This window comes from Arctopsyche grandis, unplaced genomic scaffold (genome assembly GCF_051622035.1).
Source record: "Arctopsyche grandis isolate Sample6627 unplaced genomic scaffold, ASM5162203v2 HiC_scaffold_799, whole genome shotgun sequence".
Taxonomy (NCBI): Eukaryota; Metazoa; Arthropoda; class Insecta; order Trichoptera; family Hydropsychidae; genus Arctopsyche; species Arctopsyche grandis.
This window is the reverse complement of record NW_027518589.1, coordinates 1-20,000: the sequence shown is the minus strand read 5'-3', so window position 1 is coordinate 20,000 and position 20,000 is coordinate 1. Positions and strand designations below refer to the sequence as shown.

Below are 20,000 nucleotides of genomic sequence, written 5' to 3'. Positions count from 1 at the left end.
AACTGAAACCTTGTAAACGCTTTTTAAATTAAAACAAAATGTTTTATTAACGTTAATTGTATATTATATGATTGAAAAATGAACGAAATGACAAATGGGACTCGGAAAAGCGCTCTGACGATGATCTTGTGATATTTTTCTATTGTATTTGTTATATGAAACTAGTCGTATCAGTGCTTTCACACGAATGAAAACCCAGCAATAAAATTATATAAATATGTATAAATGTCCCATTTGTCATTTTACATTGATTAAATATTTATATTAATATAAAATATATTTAAATTTTTAAAAGGGGAAATGTAAATAACGCATATATCTATTTACTTATGTATGTGTATAAAATAAGATGTGTTTTTATTTATTGATTTATTAATATTTTTTTATTAATGAAAATGATTATATATAATGTATATAATATGTATTTTACAATCCTATTGTAAATGACCCACATGTGAAATTATAAATAAATAGATGAATTTCAATATATAATATTATATATATAATATATATATTACATAAAATGATTATTCTCATTTTAATATTGTATTTTTAATTCTTGCACGCTGTTTTTATCATATATGATTTTCACTTATCCTTTTTCATAATTTGCATCAACATTTTCATCAGTGAGATATTTACATAATATGTTGTTTTTTTACAATATAATTTCCAAAACTTTTTCTTGCTCATTTTTGGAACCTAAATCATATCATATCTTATGATAAACACATAATTTGACATTTCTATTTGTCCAGGTCGAATCAATATTCCATTCAATATTCCATCTGAAGTCCATTCTATCACATTTTGAATTAACTACAACCTCCTTTTCCCTCAAAAAAATGTTATTTACAAAATCTTTTAACCAACAATGAGAGGCTAAAGGGGTCTAGTCAGAGAAATGATATAATAACAGAAGTGGCTTTAGGCGTTATATTGTTGTCAAGTGACAATTGTTCACAGACAATCTTAAATAATTTTAGCATCAGTCGTATTTGATGCTTGGTGGTCGACGTATGTCCGATAAAAACTTATCTGGGCAAAGGCAATGGGCAAGTGCATCGTTAATAATTATATAAAAAAAAGTTTTTTAAAAACATATCTCTACTATAATTTGTATATAAAATTATTCTTTTGAATAAAAATACCAATAATTTTATTTTACTACCGCCATCTATGTATAAAATTAATGACTACGGGACGTCACCGAGATTAAAAATTTTTGGTCTTAAAACGCTTTTTAAACGATATTTTATCTCTATTGTAATGGCGGAGGATCCATTTACTTATATTGATGACCAAAATGAGCAATATGGCAAAGTATGAAAACGATCGGATAAGAGGCAAACTTTTTCCTGAATTGTAATCGTAAGTGAAACGAAAAGGAGGTATGTAAAAATCGCACAATGCATTCAAAAACACACAATAAACAGCATGGGATACATTTTTATAAGTAAATTGATCATTTAAGTAACATATTATTCAATTAACATCGTAGTTTTTAAAAGTGTCATAGCGATCGCCGGTATTCTAAATAACATTTCAGGGGTGGCACCAGATAAATTTAAAAATTATTTTTAAATAAATGTAAAAACATTTCTCTTGATGGCGCCGAATATTCAATTATAATGTTACGTATACTAAAAAGAGCCACCGAGTAGTTGCAATTGGATTAGCCCGAGTAGCATCCCAGAGACGGTGTGACCGTTATAATTGGTTTCGAGGATTATCCCTCGGAATGCACTTAGCGGGGTAGCGATAACTCGGGGTCGCATTCCGGTAGAGTTCTCAGAATCCACAGTTATTGCATTGTTAAAGGTTTACCGAACCTTTTTTACAAAGGACTTACAACAATGGAACAATGGATAGCACTGTGACTATCCTACCTCTAACCATAACAATAGGCAAGCAAACCGGACGTTGAAGATGTCCTGAAAGACCTGCCGCTTATAAGGCAGTACTTAGGCGATATCAAGCCATTCTGGACTGAGCACTGCCAGTGCGTGTATCTCCTTAATCATCAATAAATGCTGTGACACGACTTTGGCCATTTCCTTGGATCCTCCACCCACCCCTACGCAACAATATTAATAACCAATTATTTAAGTTTAATTAATATAAACATCGTTCATTTTATATTATACATATTTTTGTTGAAACTATACATAACACGTTAATTTAAGAGTTCCCAAGGACAGACAAATACAAAAAAATGGATAAAAATAATCCGCCAACTGAGTAAAGAAACGGATTGGCCACCAACGCCCAACACCGCCGTATACTCAAATTGTAAATAAATCTATATCAAAATAAAACTTTAATTTCTGTAGTGAATATGTATGTGATGACCCTGATTTTATTCCGTGCGTTTTAGCGTAGCTATGGAGACTGTATATCATAATATTGAAACAAATTATTTATTATTATAACATTTCTCTGGGTCTAGTTGGATAAATTGTATTTGTTTGCTTGGTTACCATCTATATTAATTCATCTACATACATACATTCAGTGCTTGGATTACAAAAGTGTAGATCTCCAATAGAGCCTATTTAACAGCTAATCATGTACGTATGTGTAATATATGTACGTATGTAGATACATTTTTCGATTGAACTATTCAGCTTTTCAGCAGAGCATACCTAAAACGAAGCATATTGACCCTAAGTAAATAAAAGTGCCAACGGGCTATGTCGACTAATTTGAGAGCAGCAGCAGCAGCAGCAATTTTGTATTGTTGGACAGTTTCCAATATGTACCAGATAACACACAAGGTTTACACAAAACCTTTTCACTCGATCGAATCTCCTACATTCTCCCTCACGGTCAGCGACCCACAAAACTTGCATTGGAGCTTATTAAAAACCAACAAAAACAAAAACGGACCGACTGAAACTGGATGGACAGAACCGTGAGTATACATACATATAATACATATGTACATAAATGTACTATAGGTATATACACACGTATATTTTCGCAGCATCTGTACAAATCCCACCTGCGTTCCGTGCATACATAATTCCACGCTGATTATTCGGAAAGTCGCGCCGGGGAAAAACGCGCTTTTCCACAATCCCTATTGGACTGAAGTATAATACATCGTTATGGTGTAGCTTTCGTTTGTGAAAGTTCCCTCACAAACTCCACAAAGCCTGGATTCCACCGTTGCAAACACAACCCTACCGTTTCATTTGCCCATAATTATACTGCACTGCTATTCCAACAAATAATTGCACATTTTCATGTCGGAAATGCATGTACATATGTAGGTGTGCATTGTATTATACATATATATATATATATATATATATATATATATATATATATATATATATATATATATATATATATATATATATATATATATATATATATATATATATATATATATATATATATATATATATATATATATATATATATATATATATATATATATATATATATATATATATATATATATATATATATATATATATATATATATATATATATATATATATATGTATATATATATATATATATATATTTTTTTTTTTCATAGCTAACCAACTATTATACATGTGTATCTGTGAAGTAATGTTTATACGTGTTTTGTAAACATAGCTCAGATAAGCAGTACAATTTGGAAAGGTTAATGGTCTTCTCAGCGTTTGCCCCAATAGTCAACTTGAGGCAAACAGATAGGAATGATATTATAGGAATGAAAAAAATCATTATGTGATGTTAATGATGTGTCAATTTTATATGTATACAATGTAACCGATTGTATCGATTAATTTTTAGAACATTATAAATTGGAATTTTAACGATTTTCTATATTTTAAGACCAAATTTCTGATTTAGTGTAAATTCAACAAGTCCATATTCTGAATGACCTAAGAAAATTAATGAAATTTTTTTTATAAATATATATCTAGTATTGTACCCGATGAAATATCATCTCATGGGTGTTGGCATATTAAGTTATTAAATAAAATAAAAAATTATAAAAGAAACGTGTCGGTCCTGTGTTCGATTCACACGCGGTCGATTTTTTTTCAAATACCTTTTAAATATATTTAATTTAATATTTATATTTAATTGTTTAATATGAAAAAAATGATATAAACTACCTACCTACCCAACTATGTACATATAGAACACCAATAGAAAAATTTATTAATAAAATAAATTTTCAATAGATGGCGCTTAATGCCCAGAGACACCGTCTATTAGCCTAAAGGAAACATTAGTAGCAAACAGTACATAAAGAAGTTTTTTTCTTTTGTTATTATATTCGTACGTTTTGTTGGCAGTGTTTTAGCTGTGACGTACATATCTATGTCGAATTGAAACAACTATTATAGTACGGCGAGCGTAATCTCATATACACAGACAGTGACACAGAATAGCGATATTATATATATATGATTGTTGGATTTCTTATGAGAGTTATCAAAATTGAAAATAAAACCAAAATCAACCTACACTGTAGTTAAAAATATGTATAAGTGAAATTGGGGTATTTATACTAAGTTAGATGAAACTAACATACATATTGTTGCGTAGGGGTGGATGGAGGATCCAAGTAAAAGGCCAAAGTCGTGTCACAGCATTTATTGATGATTAAGGAGATACACGCACCGCCAGTGCTCCGTCCAGAATGTCTTGATATCGCCTAAGTACCGCCTTATAAGGAACAGGTCTCTCAGGTCATCTTCGACGTCTGATTTTTTTACCTATTGTTATGGTCACGTACTCGGATATGTATTCCCACGACATTCGGTACCACGGTATCGGTCACTTCTGAGAAGGGACCGAATAGCGGCCATTATTTAGCTTACATGCACTTCCTACATGAGTCTAGATATAATCCTTGAAACCAATTATAACGGTCACACAGTGTCAGGGATGCACATCGGCTTAATCCGATTGCACTTAACTGGCGACTCTTTTTGTATATGCTACAATATTAAACATAAAACATGTTCAGAAGCGTAAAGTATGTTCTAAACATTGGAGAAATCAAAGATATCCTTATTTTTTTGACACCTAATTCATAAATTACGGTCACCATCCTGCGAGTTGGGCTGTGTTTGTTTGCCGCTGCTTTACTTCCTTCCCACTCGTCATATTAAACAGTCTTGTGTCCAACATTCTGTCATTTCATTATTTAACGCCCCCCCCCCCCATAACGTTTTTAAAACATCAATATAGCTAAAAAATATTCTTAATTTTAATCTTTGAATGAAAAAGTACTTCATTTTCATGTTCTAACATACTGAACTAGTATGAACACACGTAAAATTAGTATTCTATCACATTCCTTTTAATTTATAGAGCTGAATTTCAACTAACTTTGTGGTTGCCAACTTCTAGAGACTGCGGAAAATCTTATCATATACATATGTTTAAATAATGATCTTTTTATTAATCTAGAAAAATGCTCTATTTTAAATTTCACTAGAAATAAGTCAATTATTACTAATCAATATCAATTAAATCATTCAATCCTTAACACGTCATCTTCTATTAAGGATCTTGGTGTAATACTCAATGATAAACTAGATTTCTCTGAACATATTTCTTTTATTACCAACAAAGCATTTAAATCTCTTGGATTCCTACTCCGCTCAACAAAACCCTTTAATGATCCTTACGTACTAAAATTACTTTATTTTTCCTTTGTAAGGTCTCACCTTGAATTTGCCTCAATTATCTGGTCACCTTTTTATTTATCCCATATTAATTGTATTGAGAAAGTTCAACTTAAATTTATTAAATCCTTACGCTACCTTTTTCCTACCTATACCCATTCTACTGTTTCCGACATTTTAAAAATCCTTTCTTTTAACAATCTTTCTGTCAGGCGACGACATTCTGATGCTATATTCTTCTTTAAGCTCATAAATGGTTTCCTTGATTGTTCTGATTTACTGAATAAGGTTAATTTCAGAATCCCAGTTCGATACCCTAGACGCGTTGCACTCTTTTCACTTGATCCTTTCAATACTAATTCCCAAAAATATTTTTATCTGCAGCGCGTTTATCGTATGTTTAACGGAGAGCTGAATGAGGTTGATCTGTTTGGTATTTCCCTACATCAATTCAGGTCTAACATCAAGAGAATCTTGACCGATTGATTCATTTTTTCTTCTATTCTATTTTTCCAATATTTCCATTATTTTTATACTTTAGTTTAGTTATGTAATGTGCTATTTAATCATATTATAGCTTTCATTCCTTTCCATTTCATTTGTTTATTTTGTATTTACCTTTTTCATTTGTTTTTTATATTTGTAAATTTCAATTTCTTCTTATATTCTATCTTATAACCTTTTCCAATTATTTTAATACTATAGTTTAATTATGCAATGTACTACATATTTTGTCATGCCTTTATTCTTTACTTTTTAATTTGTTTTCCTTATATTTATCTTTTTCATTTTTGTAAAAATCTATTATTGGACTCGGGTGTTACATATATTATTTATTTACTTTTTGTGTTTTTTATACCTATCTCTGTACATCCTGTCTGTTGATTTTTCAATTAATAAAATAAAAATAAAATAAATAAAATAAAAAATATGTATTATAGTATATTTATGTACATACAATATTTATGTGAATTAACTAAATGAAAATGATTCCTGAATTCAGTAGTATTCAGCCTGGTAAATTAAGGTAGTGGTAATTTAACGTCTTTATAATAAAGTTATATATTATATTTGAACAAAATACATATAAAAATGAAAATGCTTCAAAAGCTGGTGAAACCATAGGTTACGACAATGGCTTTTAGAGGGTTCGCCCTTCGACCGGAAGTGCGAGGGTTAATTTTATTAAAATATTCTATCTGAAAGCGTGCACCATCTCTCCACCCCCTCCTCCCCCTGATTGCTTATGACGCGGTCCTGGATTCATAGCGTGATGAAGAGACCATCCCCGCAACCTTTGACCGTGTGGCCCTCCATAAAATAACCCATATTTAGATTGAGGGGGGGCCATTGTTTACGTACGACCGCCAAAATCTCGACAATACAAATATAACCATGAACCCATACCAAAATATAAAAATATGTACATACTTTGAATTAAATTTACCTCGATGTAAATAAATATATAACGTATGTCAAACCAAGCATTTGGCATTACTTTTCAAAAATACTATACATATTCGTTTATGTGTGTAAATAAAACAAAATTATGTATCAAATTTTAGTGTAGAATAGTATAATATATATTCACATATAATAATTCAATATAATGCCATCTATGTGTAGAATTTTTAAATACGGACATTAACATTTTCAAATCGTCATACAATATTTTGCTGAATAAACATTTTAATATTTTATATGAGATGTCGTTCGATAAATAAAAAAAAATAGTCGACATCGAACATCATAGACACATTAGAATCTGGAGATAAACTTTTGACATTCGCTTTAAAATGAAATATCAATACATATTGCATAAGTTAAAATAATATGAGTAAATAGGTTGTTGAGCTGTTTTTCCTATTATGCTGTAGATTAACATTAGAATAATATAATACTATGATTACTAACCAAATTAAATTAAATTGTAAAATAGAAAATGATCAGTAGATCAGTAGCTATTAAAATAGATATAAGATGTATTCTGAACATAATTTCGTAATAATAAAAAGCTTTTAAAAATCAAAATCAAAAATAATATGCTTGGCCAAAACCAGAATGAAAATAGATATATTTAAAAAAAATAATTATTGAATTCAAGTCCATTCATGGTCAATCAAAATAAGCGTTTTTCCTCATTATGACTAATATATTAGTTTAACATGATCACAATTTTATATGAATATCTTGATAGATGATAAATCTTATTCATATACATACATATGTATGTATATTTAATATGTATGGTACAGTCCAAGTGTACATTTTGTTCGTTCGTGAGCATACTAGTTTGTTCATACATGAACCAATCTACCCAGTTATAGTGTACACAAAAGAACAAATTGACAAACGAACTATTTTGTTCATGCACAAACTATTAGGCATAAGTTTAAGTATTTTAAATCGTTCGTACCATCCTCTTTGTACATATTTATACTTTCACTGGGTTGCAATTAGTGCTTCCAATCCCGGAAGGTTACTTCAGCACCGGAATTGCAGTGCTGAGAATTTTCGATCCCAGGATCCCGGTACTAGCACCGGGAAATCAAATGTATAAGAAAAAAATGTTCAATTGCATATTTTAATATTTCAAAAACGTTCAAACGCATTTTGCAAACTCTGCTGATGTTTCACATATTAAAGTCTCTCGATTTTTTAAATATTATTAATTAACAAATACATATAATTCTTAATATATATAAACACACAATTAACTAACCTACTTGATAACTTAAGTTATTAAATATAATATATTATTATTATATACGTACAACATATGTATGCATAATGTAATAATAAAAAATTTCAAAAATCGATAATGATAAATAAATCTAAATAATAATATAATTTCAATTTAATTAATGATTTTATCTTATTTGTTTATTAAATAATCAATGGTTGTTACAATTTAGCGTGCCACTGGTTTATAATCTGTAATCACATTTTTTATTGTACCACAAAATCACAATTTCCAATATGATCCATTCTTTGTTCATTGAGCACCGCAATAACACGTTCTACACAAACCACACAACAAATTATTATTTTATAAATATGCTGTAATCAGCACGGGTAAACTTTGATACATTAATACGAATATATTTGATAATTAAAATTATTAAAATAAAATTGAATGCGCAATTTGATAAAATTAAAATACAATCATATAATAATAAAGTAAGTTCATAGAACTTGACATATCATTTCGTATATTACTATGGATTCAAAAAATAAAATGAAACCACATTCAAAGGAAAACTTGAAAAATGTAAGTACATACAATTAAATCATAATAAATATTCTACCAAATTTCTTACTACGCTTATCTTAATCATTAATGATTGATATGGTTGAAAATAGAATCTGTGCTAGATTAATATGTTTTCCCAATTACAAATAATATTTTTATCTTAAATTTCAGATAATACCAAATGGTTTCAATAAAGAAAAAAAAATCAAAGACAAAAATAAGAACAATAATAGAAAATGTGACATTTTAAATAATAACTATTGTGAAGATAAAGTGTAGGTACCCACTATTATTGTTAACAACTATTTAAAAATTATTATCTTAATCAACAGAGGCCAAGCTAATTGGCAATAACTATCAATATTTTTGACAAGCGCATGTGACCTACATATAATATGTACATATATGTATTTAAGTCATTATTATTTATAAATTGGCTAAAATATTAAAACAATTCCTTATATTTTAGAGCTCACCCACATCAGAATACATTGCAGGATAGAATATTTATACCAAGAAATTCACTACTAACAGACTTATATGAAATATCACACGTTAGAACAATTTATCACATACTAATAGTTGCTCTTATTATATTATTCTTGAACAACTTAATATACGATATTCTCGACACTGGGAGGTATAATTATTATTTTTTTATTTTCATTCTAACATAAATTATCGACAATTATTTAGATAAACGTTTGATGTGATTTTTTTCAACTATAATTATCAAATGTTTTTGACCTTCCATGCATTTTAAAATTAATTTTTAATTATAATGTGATCTTTGCAATACTTATCTCTATTCGACATTCTATTTGGGTTTTTATTTAAACTAATGATATTATTCATTCAAAAAAATATACATCAAACATAGGTAAGATATTTTTAAAAACGCCAGATATTTATCGAAATGAAATCCAATTCAATGATTATTAATTTGTAGAATAAACATTGGAGGACGATTGATCATTATTGGATTTGGCAAATTCGACGTAGTATTAACAATATGGATTTGCATGCAACTTGTAGCATTTCTTCCATATGTCTTCTTCAGAGTATGGGCCAATACGAGGAATTTATTTTCAATGAATGGTAAATTTACTACAAATTTTAAATTAAAAAAACATTAAATTTAATTAATTTACTTCAGTTTGTATTTGTTTTTAACAGGAACCATTTTAAGAATATATGATGGAATGTGGCTTTGTATATTTGTCACCTTTCAAATGGCTTTCTTATTTTTATCAACTATTGCAATACTAAAAAGCAAACTGCCAGCCGCTTCGGGCATTGCAATCGCTGTAGAAATGGTATTTGATGAAAATATACGCTCTTTTCCATATCTTTTAGAAATAAATGTAATAAAAAATAGTTTTTTAAACCATTTTAAAAATTTTAGGTACGATTCATCATGAAAATGCATGCTTTCATACGTACAGTTGCACCGAGAGTATTGGAAAGACCAGTTTCGTCAAAAAATACTATTCCAGACCTATCCAAATACATTTATTTTATGTTTGCTCCAACCTTACTATATAGAGATTCATACCCGAGGTTTGTTAACTTGTTTTAATTTGTTTTAAAAGCTTTGTATTATCATTTCAATTGTGCAAACTCAAAAACAAACATCTCTTATATGTATGTACATAATTGCATTTTTCATATTACTAATTATTACATTATGAAGAACATATTATTATAATAATAAACTATCCATGAATTAATATATATGTATGTATTATAATTATCAAAAAAGGAATGATCACATAAGATGGAACAAAGTCATCATTCACCTGTTCGAATTCGCAACTGTTGTATATTTTACAAGTATTTTATTAGAAAGATATCTCATTCCAAACTGGTCATTATTTGGTCACAGTTCAAAGGTTTGTCCATGTACTGATAGCATAATTTCTAACCTTTAAATTATCTTTAACATTTCAAAAATATTTTATTTTTTAGGTATTGGAATTAAAGGAATTCGTCCAAATGATATTTCACTCGATGTTACCTGGAACGCTATTTTACCTCTCCGGTTTTTATCTGCTATTACATTGTTGGCTGAATGTAACCGCAGAACTATTAACATTTGCCGATAGACGATTTTACATGGTACATATGTATTATAATTATTATTATACAATATATATATATATATATATATATATATATATATATATATATATATATATATATATGGAGTTCGGTCTATCGTGTCATGCGGGGAAGACGTGCTTTTGCGTTCTCCCCGCTACTACTCGCTTAAACCCGGCTATTGCACGAAATTAAATCTAAAAACTTAACCATCCACTCACTTATTTTACTAATTGCATCATAGTATAATTTAAGTGTAAAAATAATCAGCAGATCGGTCGTAAATCGTATTTATATCAGTGAATTCGTAAAATTTTGTCATATTAGTTTTTTTTTGTGTCTAAAATCTGTGCAAAGTCAATACGGCCGGGGTATATTCGTAATATCTCCCTACCTGAATACAAAAAAAAAAGGTCCTTTCCCGTCACTAAATAGTTTGTCCCACAGAAGCAATAAATCTTCCACATAATTGCTTCCAGCAAAATTTTTAACGAACTTTATTTAATAACAAGCAGAAACAGTGTTTCCCAACTGTCTATCAGTTATTTTCCATATTTAAATTATATCAAAGTAATTCGTGTAATTTTATATTCTTTACTAAAGTTATTATTAAAATATTAAATTGCAAACCGCACTCACATATATAAATCCGTTGTCTCCAAAGAGGCGTCTCACGATAAAGATTTGTAAAAGTAGTATAACAATTGCTAATCTATTATTATCATAACTAACTACTTCCACTTACAAAGTAACCCTGTTAAATGGCATGTAATAACCCATAAGTGATCCAAGTGATACCTAGGATGAAAATCCGACACCTGACCTGAATACAGAGAAGAGTCTACGGCGGTTATGACTCAATCCTTGAATGGAATTCTCTCTCAAGTACCGCCTTTTTCTCAACACATCTTGGATAAATGCGAGAAAAATAATATCCAAACCTCCAACAAGGTAAGAGTGACGATGGATGATAGCTTAGCTAATAGAAATCTGTATGTAGCTACATACAATGTAAGAACGTTATCGAGTGAAGGAAGTGTGCTTGCATTAGAGAATGAATTAGAAAATATCAATTGGGATATAGTAGGACTTAGTGAAGTAAGACGAAAAGAGCAAAACCAAATAATCCTAAAAAGTGGTAACTGTCTCTACTGGAGAGGGCTACCAAATGGTAGAATAGGAGGAGTAGGGTTTCTTATCAATAAGAGAATAGAAAGAAATATTATAGAAATAAGCGACATATCGGAACGTATATGCTATATAGTATTAAGAATCTCGAGCAGGTACACTTGTCAAATCTTCCAAGTGTACGCCCCCACATCTAGCCACCCAGATGAGGAAATAGAAGACTTCTACGAAAAAATACAGGGCGCATACGATAATAGCCGTCACCACTTTAAAATAATCATGGGCGACTTTAACGCAAAAATAGGACAAAAGGCAAATACAGAAAGAGCAGTAGGCAATTTTGGTACCGGCCAAAGAAACGACAGAGGCGATCGCCTCATAGAATTCGCAGAACACAACAGGCTCTTTATCACTAATTCATTTTTCAGGAAAAACACCAACAATAAGTGGACTTGGGAGAGTCCTAAAGGAGACAGAAACGAGATCGATTTCATCCTAACAAATGCCCTGCACTCCGTTAAAGACGTTAGTGTTTTAAGTAAAGTAGATATAGGTAGCGATCACAGATTAGTCCGTGCCAAGATGGCCATTAATATAAATTGCGAACGTAGGAAATTAATAAAAGGATGTAGTAACTCTCCAGATTTCGCTCAACTAAGGTCTAGGAAAAAGGAATTCGAACTCGAACTTGGAAATCGATACGGGAAATTAAACCCAGAAGCAGACATCGAGGAATTGAACACCTGTAATTAGTTCGGTTCTAACCTCAACAGGTAAGAAATTAGGTGGATTCAGGAAACAGATTAAATTAAGCAAAATTTCAGCGGAAACAAAAAACCTAATTAAGCATAAAAGGAATTTAGATAGGGATAATAATAAGCAAGAATACAATCTAGTAAATAAGGAAATTAAAAAGAGAATAGTCAGGGATGTCAGGGATTTTAACAGCAAGCTAATAGAAAATACCATTAAGAATACCGTAGCCTGAAAAAGTGCAAACAGGATCTTTTCTTAGGCAAAAACCAAATGATCGCAATCAGATCAGAGAGCGGAGTAATAATTAGGAATGGAGAAGAAATCATAGACAGAGTTTACACGTTCTATGCAAAACTATACGAGAACGACAACGGCCAATTCCCCCGCTCTGGAATCGACACACGGCCAAAGGGTTCCTGCAGTATTGCCTAGCGAAGTAGAGCCGCGCTAAAAACTGCAAAGAACGGTAAAACCCCAGGGGAAGATAATATTCCCATTGACTTACTAAAATGTGGCGGCCCCCCCCTAATTAATATCTTAGCTAGGCTTTTCAGCAAATGCATCCAGAACCAAGCTATACCAGAAGGATGGAATAACGCAACTATCATTTTAATACACAAAAAAGGCGACAAAAGCGATATCAAGAACTACCGACCCATTAGTCTACTTTCAGCGGTCTACAAGCTCTTCACGAAGGTTATTACAGAAAGGCTGAAGAATATCCTCGACGAGAACCAACCTATAGAGCAGGCAGGGTTTAGGTCAAATTTCAGCACAATGGACCACCTCCAAGTAGTTGGCGAACTAATCGAGCGCGCCAACGAATATCAACGGCCATTGTGCCTAGGTCTCGTCGATTATGAGAAAGCCTTCGATACAGTTAGTCATAATGCAGTACTTAACGCTCTACAAACACAGGGAGTGCCGGAACCCTATGTGGGACTGTTAGCTGCAATATATAAGAATGCCACAGCTTCGGTTAAAATTTTTTCAGGTACAGATAGATTTAGCATAGGAAAAGGAGTAAGACAAGGAAATACAATCTCGCCCAAGTTATTCAATGCGGTGCTTGAGGGAGTTTTCAGGAACTTGGATTGGGATACAGCCGGAGTAAGCATCAATGGTCGCTTTTTGAGTCACCTTCGGTTCGCAGACGATATAGTTTTAGTAGCTCGTGATTCAGCTGACCTACTTATCAGACTAACACAGCTGGACTAAACTAATGTTCAATAGTTATTGCATGCCTGATAGCATCCCCTTAGATAATAAACCAGTAGAAGTAGTAAATAATTATTTATATTTAGGTCAAATAATTGACATGTCTGGTAGTAAAAATGAAGAGATAAAGAGACGTATGAAATTAGGATGGAGTGCATTTGGACGGATGAATGCTGTTTTTAAATCAAAAATGCCACTCTGCCTGAAGAAAAGGATCTTTGATCAATGCGTTTTGCCAGTGATGACGTATGGATGTGAAACTTGGACACTGAACACCAAGATGCTAAATAAAATCCAATGCACTCAAAGAAGTATGGAACGCTGTATGCTTGGCATAACGAGGAAAGACAGAAAGCGGAACACGTGGGTGAGAAATATGACAAGGGTAGTGGACATAGTGGATAGAGTGAAGAGATTGAAATGGCAATGGGCGGGTCACGTAGCTAGGAGGATGGACGAAAGGTGGACAAAATAAGTGCTTGAATGGTACCCGAGAGAAGGCAAAAGAGTAAAAGGAAGACCGCAAGGAAGATGGGTGAACGAAATTAGGAAAATGTGCGGAATGAGATGGATGAGTGTTGCGCAAAACAGAGACGAGTGGAAGCGTGTTGGAGAGGCCTTCATCCAGCAGTGGATGGCGAATGGCTGTAAATGATGATGATGATATATATATATATATATATGTATATATATATATATATATATATATATATATATATATATATATATATATATAAATATATATATATATATATATATATATATATATATATATATATATATATATTTATATATATATATATATATATATATATATATATATATATATATATATATATATATATATATATATACATATATATATATATATATATATAGATTTAATATATTTTGTTTATAAAAACTCAGCTTTCATCTTATTACTAGCCTTTGGCGGTGGAGCGTGCTTTTTCTAGGCAGTTTTGGCTATTTTCCAGGAAACAGGGCAAACTACAAAGCTAGAGAGCAAGAAAAAAAGGTTCACCATGAACAGTAGTGCGCAGGGTTGCGCCGATCTATGCTTATGACCAGAGATAGGCGCATGAGGGTGCTTTTCCAGGAAAGAAGGCAAACTACAAAGTGAGAGAGCAAAAAAAAAGGTTCACAATAGAAATGGACAATGGGGCGCAGGGTCGCGCTGGCCTATACTTATGACTAGAGTACGGATAGCCAAGGTGCCGCTCATTGTTCAATTCTTGTAAATGCTTTGTAAAAAAGGTTAACCAAGATAACCACCTTGGTTATCCGAGCTTTATATGACCACCAAGTTTATTACAATTGCTCATCAGGGCCGCGCCTAGGAGTTAGGTCTGTATGCAAACTTAAATCGGTCGCTTTTTAATCTTATCAGCATTTGTATAAATCATATTAATAAAAATAAAATGTTGCACGTGAGAAGTGCAAAAATCTTAACTTGTGATAAATATTGTGTGAGAAATATAGTATTGAAAATTTTAATCACCATGAAAATTAACCAGAAAAACAGGCATAAAACCAAAAAGTTAAGTTCTGATCACGACCTGACGACCAGACGACAAGAGACTAGGCGAAAATATAGTGTTTTTACCCCCAATCCCACATATAGGACGGTGCTACTTTATTATGCGGTCTACCTTAGCATGCGATCTACCTTTGAATCGTAGTCGACTATTTTTTTTTATTTGTTTCGTAGCAACGACCTGTTTATTATAATTTTTTATTTTTTCCTGCCACCCTATAATGTTGTCGAAACAATTCTATCAAAATATCGTCAGCAGCGAAGAATATACCGACCCTAACAACCTAATCTTAAATGAATAGGGCCAACCCTAACTTAACCTGACCTAATCTTACCCTTAAATAAATAGGTGTTGTCTGCTAAGATTTTTTTTTAAGTTTTATTTCATCAATATTTTCACAGAAAAAACATATCTTAGCAGCCAACACCTATTTATTTAAGGATCAGGGTAGGCTAGGTTAAGTTAGGGTTGGCCCTATTCATTTAAGATTAGGTTGTTAGGGTCGGTATTATTCAGTCTCACTGTCACACGCGAGTACTGAGACAGTGAATCGGATCAATTTACTTATAAAAATGTATCCCGTGTTGTTTATTGTGTGATTTTTAATGCATTGTGCAATTTTTACCAATGCTTGCCCATCTTGCGAGTAATACAAACAAACAGAAGTTTTTATTGGACATACGTCGAGCACCAAGCATCAAATACGATTGATCCTAAAATTTTTTAGGATTGTCTGTGGACAATCGTCACTTGACAACAATATGACGACTAAAGACAACCAAAATATATTTTAAAAAACAATGTCTTTTTTCGTAATATTAAAGGAATATAATTTTTTCGACTCTCGTTTCTTTCGGCCACCTGTGTGCGTTGCACACATTTGTACATATGGTAGGTGCGGCTCTGAGCTCATGGTACCATAATTATGACTAGTCACCGGAGCTTGAGGGGGCCGTGTATTATTCAAAGGTTGTAAATGCATTGTTAAAGGTTTGCCGAACCTTTTTTACAAAGGATTTACAACAATGGAACAATGGATAGCACTGTGACTATCCTACCTCTACTTATGACGGAGCTACTATAGCGTCTTCCGCAGTGGAAGAGTTGAGTGGCAGGGGTTGTCGCAGTGTTTTAAACTCATTTTTTGTCTATAAACATTATGTGTAATGATTGTTTTTGGTACTTATGTACAAAAGTTTAATCATAGGTGTCTCCTTGGGCTACCTATGGTCGGGGTTAATATATGTATAATGGATAAACAAATAAATAAATAAATATGTAGAAACTCTTTTGGTGTCGATGAATCACACTGTCGCATTTTCTGGGACAATTTGGTAAGATAAAAGTAACATTTGTGACGCTTATTGCATTTGCCCCGATTTAGTACCAAAATTCGCAATTCTAAATTTTCAATTTGGTTTCACACATTTAACGAATTTAATTTTTCAAACGTATTATGACTTATTCAAACCCTGTCAAACTGACCTGAAATATTTCATAATTTCGCCTCGTACGTTAAAAACTAGTCTTTCATGATTCCCATCGAAGATGATTGGATTACCTTGGGTATTTATAATACTGTTGCGTAGGGGTGGGTGGAGGATCCAAGCATTTATTGATGATTAAGGAGATACACGCACTGGCAGTGCTCAATCCAGAATGACATGATATCGCCTAAGTATCGCCTTATAAGGGATAGATCTCTCAGGACATCTTCGACGTCTAATTTGTTTACCTATTGTTATGATCACGTACGGATATGTCTTCCCACGACATTCGCTCCCACGGTACAGGTCATTTCTGTGAAAGGAACAATACCAGCCAACTCGGTCGCCATTGTTTAGCCTACATGCACTTAGCCTGTCGCTAATCCTTAAAACCACTTACACCGGTCACACGGTCTCTCAGGACGCTACCCGGCCTAATCCGATCGCAATTACTCGGCGGCTCTTTTTAGTATACGTAACAATACTCATGTTGATTAAATTTGACTTGTGGCGCCGTCATTACATCTGAATCAAATCTTCAAATTTACTAACACTTAAGTAGTCAGCATGAAATATGTAAATCCCATATCGTGTTTTCAAACGGTCAAATGCTAATTATATATTAATTCAACTGATTCGTATGACAAGAGTATGGATATAGTGGATAGAGTGAAGAGATTTAAATGGCAATGGGTGAGCCACGTAGCTAAAAGAATGGACAAATAAAGTACTGGAATGGTACCCAAGAGAATGCAAAAGGGTAAAAGGAAGACCGCATGGAAGATGGGTAGACGAAATAAGGAAAATGTGTGGGATGAAATGGATGAGAGTTGCGCAAAACAGAGACGAATGGAAGCGTGTAGGAGAGGCCTTCATCCAGCAGTGGATGGTGAGCGACTGTAGATCAGTGGTTCTCAAGTGCGGCCACTAGAGGATTTTACTGCGGCCACCAGCGACGTATGTAATAGTAAATGATACTAATATTTAAAAAAAAAAAAATATTTTTTTAAATTTTTTTGCAAAATTAAAAATATTTTGAATTTTGTTGAATACATCTGACTTGTATTCAACAAAAAACAAACACCTCAAAATTCTTTCCACGCGAATATGATCCGTAGTGTGTTCTCAATAGTATGCAGAACAATAAGAAATTGACTTGCACACATGGGAGTGAGATCATTCGAGTCACAATAGGGTTGTATTAAATTTATTTAACGAAGACTGTGAAAACGAAATATTTCGTATGCATTGCATTGTGCATCAAGAAGTGCTAGTTAATAAATCTGTTATTAAATGCATGGAAGATGGGGAGTTAACTGTGAGAGAAGTATTAAATGCAATTAATACCAGTAGTAAATTGTCGAACATGTTTATTTCTATATGAGAAATCAACGGCGAAAAACACAATATATTGCTCAATTACAATCATATTAGATGGCTAACTTTTGATAACAGTGTTCAACGTCTTTGTGAATTAAATGATTTTGTTATATCTGCTTTGGCCGTAAATCATAAAGATTTAAGTGAAAAGCTTCAAAGTAATTATATAAAAGGGTCGATTTTATTCCTAAAGGATTTATGCCGCACATTAGTTCGATTAATAAACAACTAAAAAAAGTAACTTAACAATAATATAAACCATGCTCATCATTGACAAACTAAAAAATATAGCGAAAAGCCTTGTGACAGAAGTTGAAAATGACAATTTTTCAATTTTATCTTCTGTTAGTGATTTCATAGATAAGATGACAGAAAGAACTTCAAAATTAAAATTAAAACTTAAAATAATAGAGTGTCTTAAATCTCTGAATCTGGAACTTGATAAAAGGTTCGAAGAATTGAATTTTTTTAAAACTGTTTCTTTTGTATCTTCCCCTTTTATTATGATGAAAAATGAAAATTTCCTAGTACTACAAAATAGATTAAAATCATTTTCAGTATTGAGATTAATTAACTGGGCTAACGTAAAATATGCATTATTAGAAATAAGTCACGATCAAGTACTTAATAACCATTTTAATAATATTTCGGTTCAAAAATTTTGGTCGCAAATATACGTTGACAATGAAACCAATTATTTTATGAATAAATTGATCCATTTTTTTTGTAACTTTAATTTATTTGATTAAATTTGGTGCGGCCACCAGACATTTCCATGGGACTACTATTATCACCTGTGCGGCCACGGTAAAATTTCGCCTGAGAACCACTGCTGTAGATGATGATGATGATGATACACACATAGTAGGTTTAATCCTTTGTTTTGTAAAATTGTACAAATATTACAATTTATATACCTGAAATGAATTTAACTGATTCGTTTTGAAATATGTTTGCATATCTGTAAATTTCAAAAAAAGGTAAAATTAAAAATTCATCGTTTGAAAAAAATTACTTCTCTTTAATCAACGAAACTGGCAAGAAAAACCACAATGGATCGATGGTATACACAAAAAATCAAAATATACATAAAAATAAAAATAACAAAAGCATACGTATTTAAAGACGTTTTAAATATTTTATACGTTTCTGTTTTTAAAAAATAAATAGATAGATTATATCAATATGAATATATGTATGTATATATATATATATATATATATATATATATATATATATATATATATATACATTTTTTTTTGTTTCTTTTATGTATTATTGTATATATAATGTGCATAAAAGATATATTACTTATCTCTTGCAAATTCGAGTTTATAAGCATCTCGAATTTACTGATATTACAAAATACTACCCACTATTTCTATAATACTATACATATAATCATTTGTAATTAGCCAAGAAAGCGCATTGAGGTTTACCTGTTTAGCTTTCCTGGTATATATGTGTATATGAATATAATAAAATAAAATAAAAT

At 31.5% G+C, this 20,000-nt stretch overlaps 1 protein-coding gene across 1 annotated transcript; it reads left to right on the top strand.

Moving 5' to 3' along the window:
* Positions 1-8,631: 8,631 nt before the first annotated feature.
* LOC143922202 (sterol O-acyltransferase 1-like) lies at positions 8,632-11,016 on the top strand (the record flags this gene model as incomplete). Its single annotated transcript, XM_077445422.1, has 8 exons — positions 8,632-8,916; positions 9,070-9,173; positions 9,368-9,538; positions 9,848-9,996; positions 10,075-10,214; positions 10,304-10,458; positions 10,661-10,790; positions 10,867-11,016. Coding segments are annotated over exons 1-8 (1,050 nt in total), but the record flags the coding sequence as incomplete, so codon positions are not given.
* Positions 11,017-20,000: the final 8,984 nt, after the last annotated feature.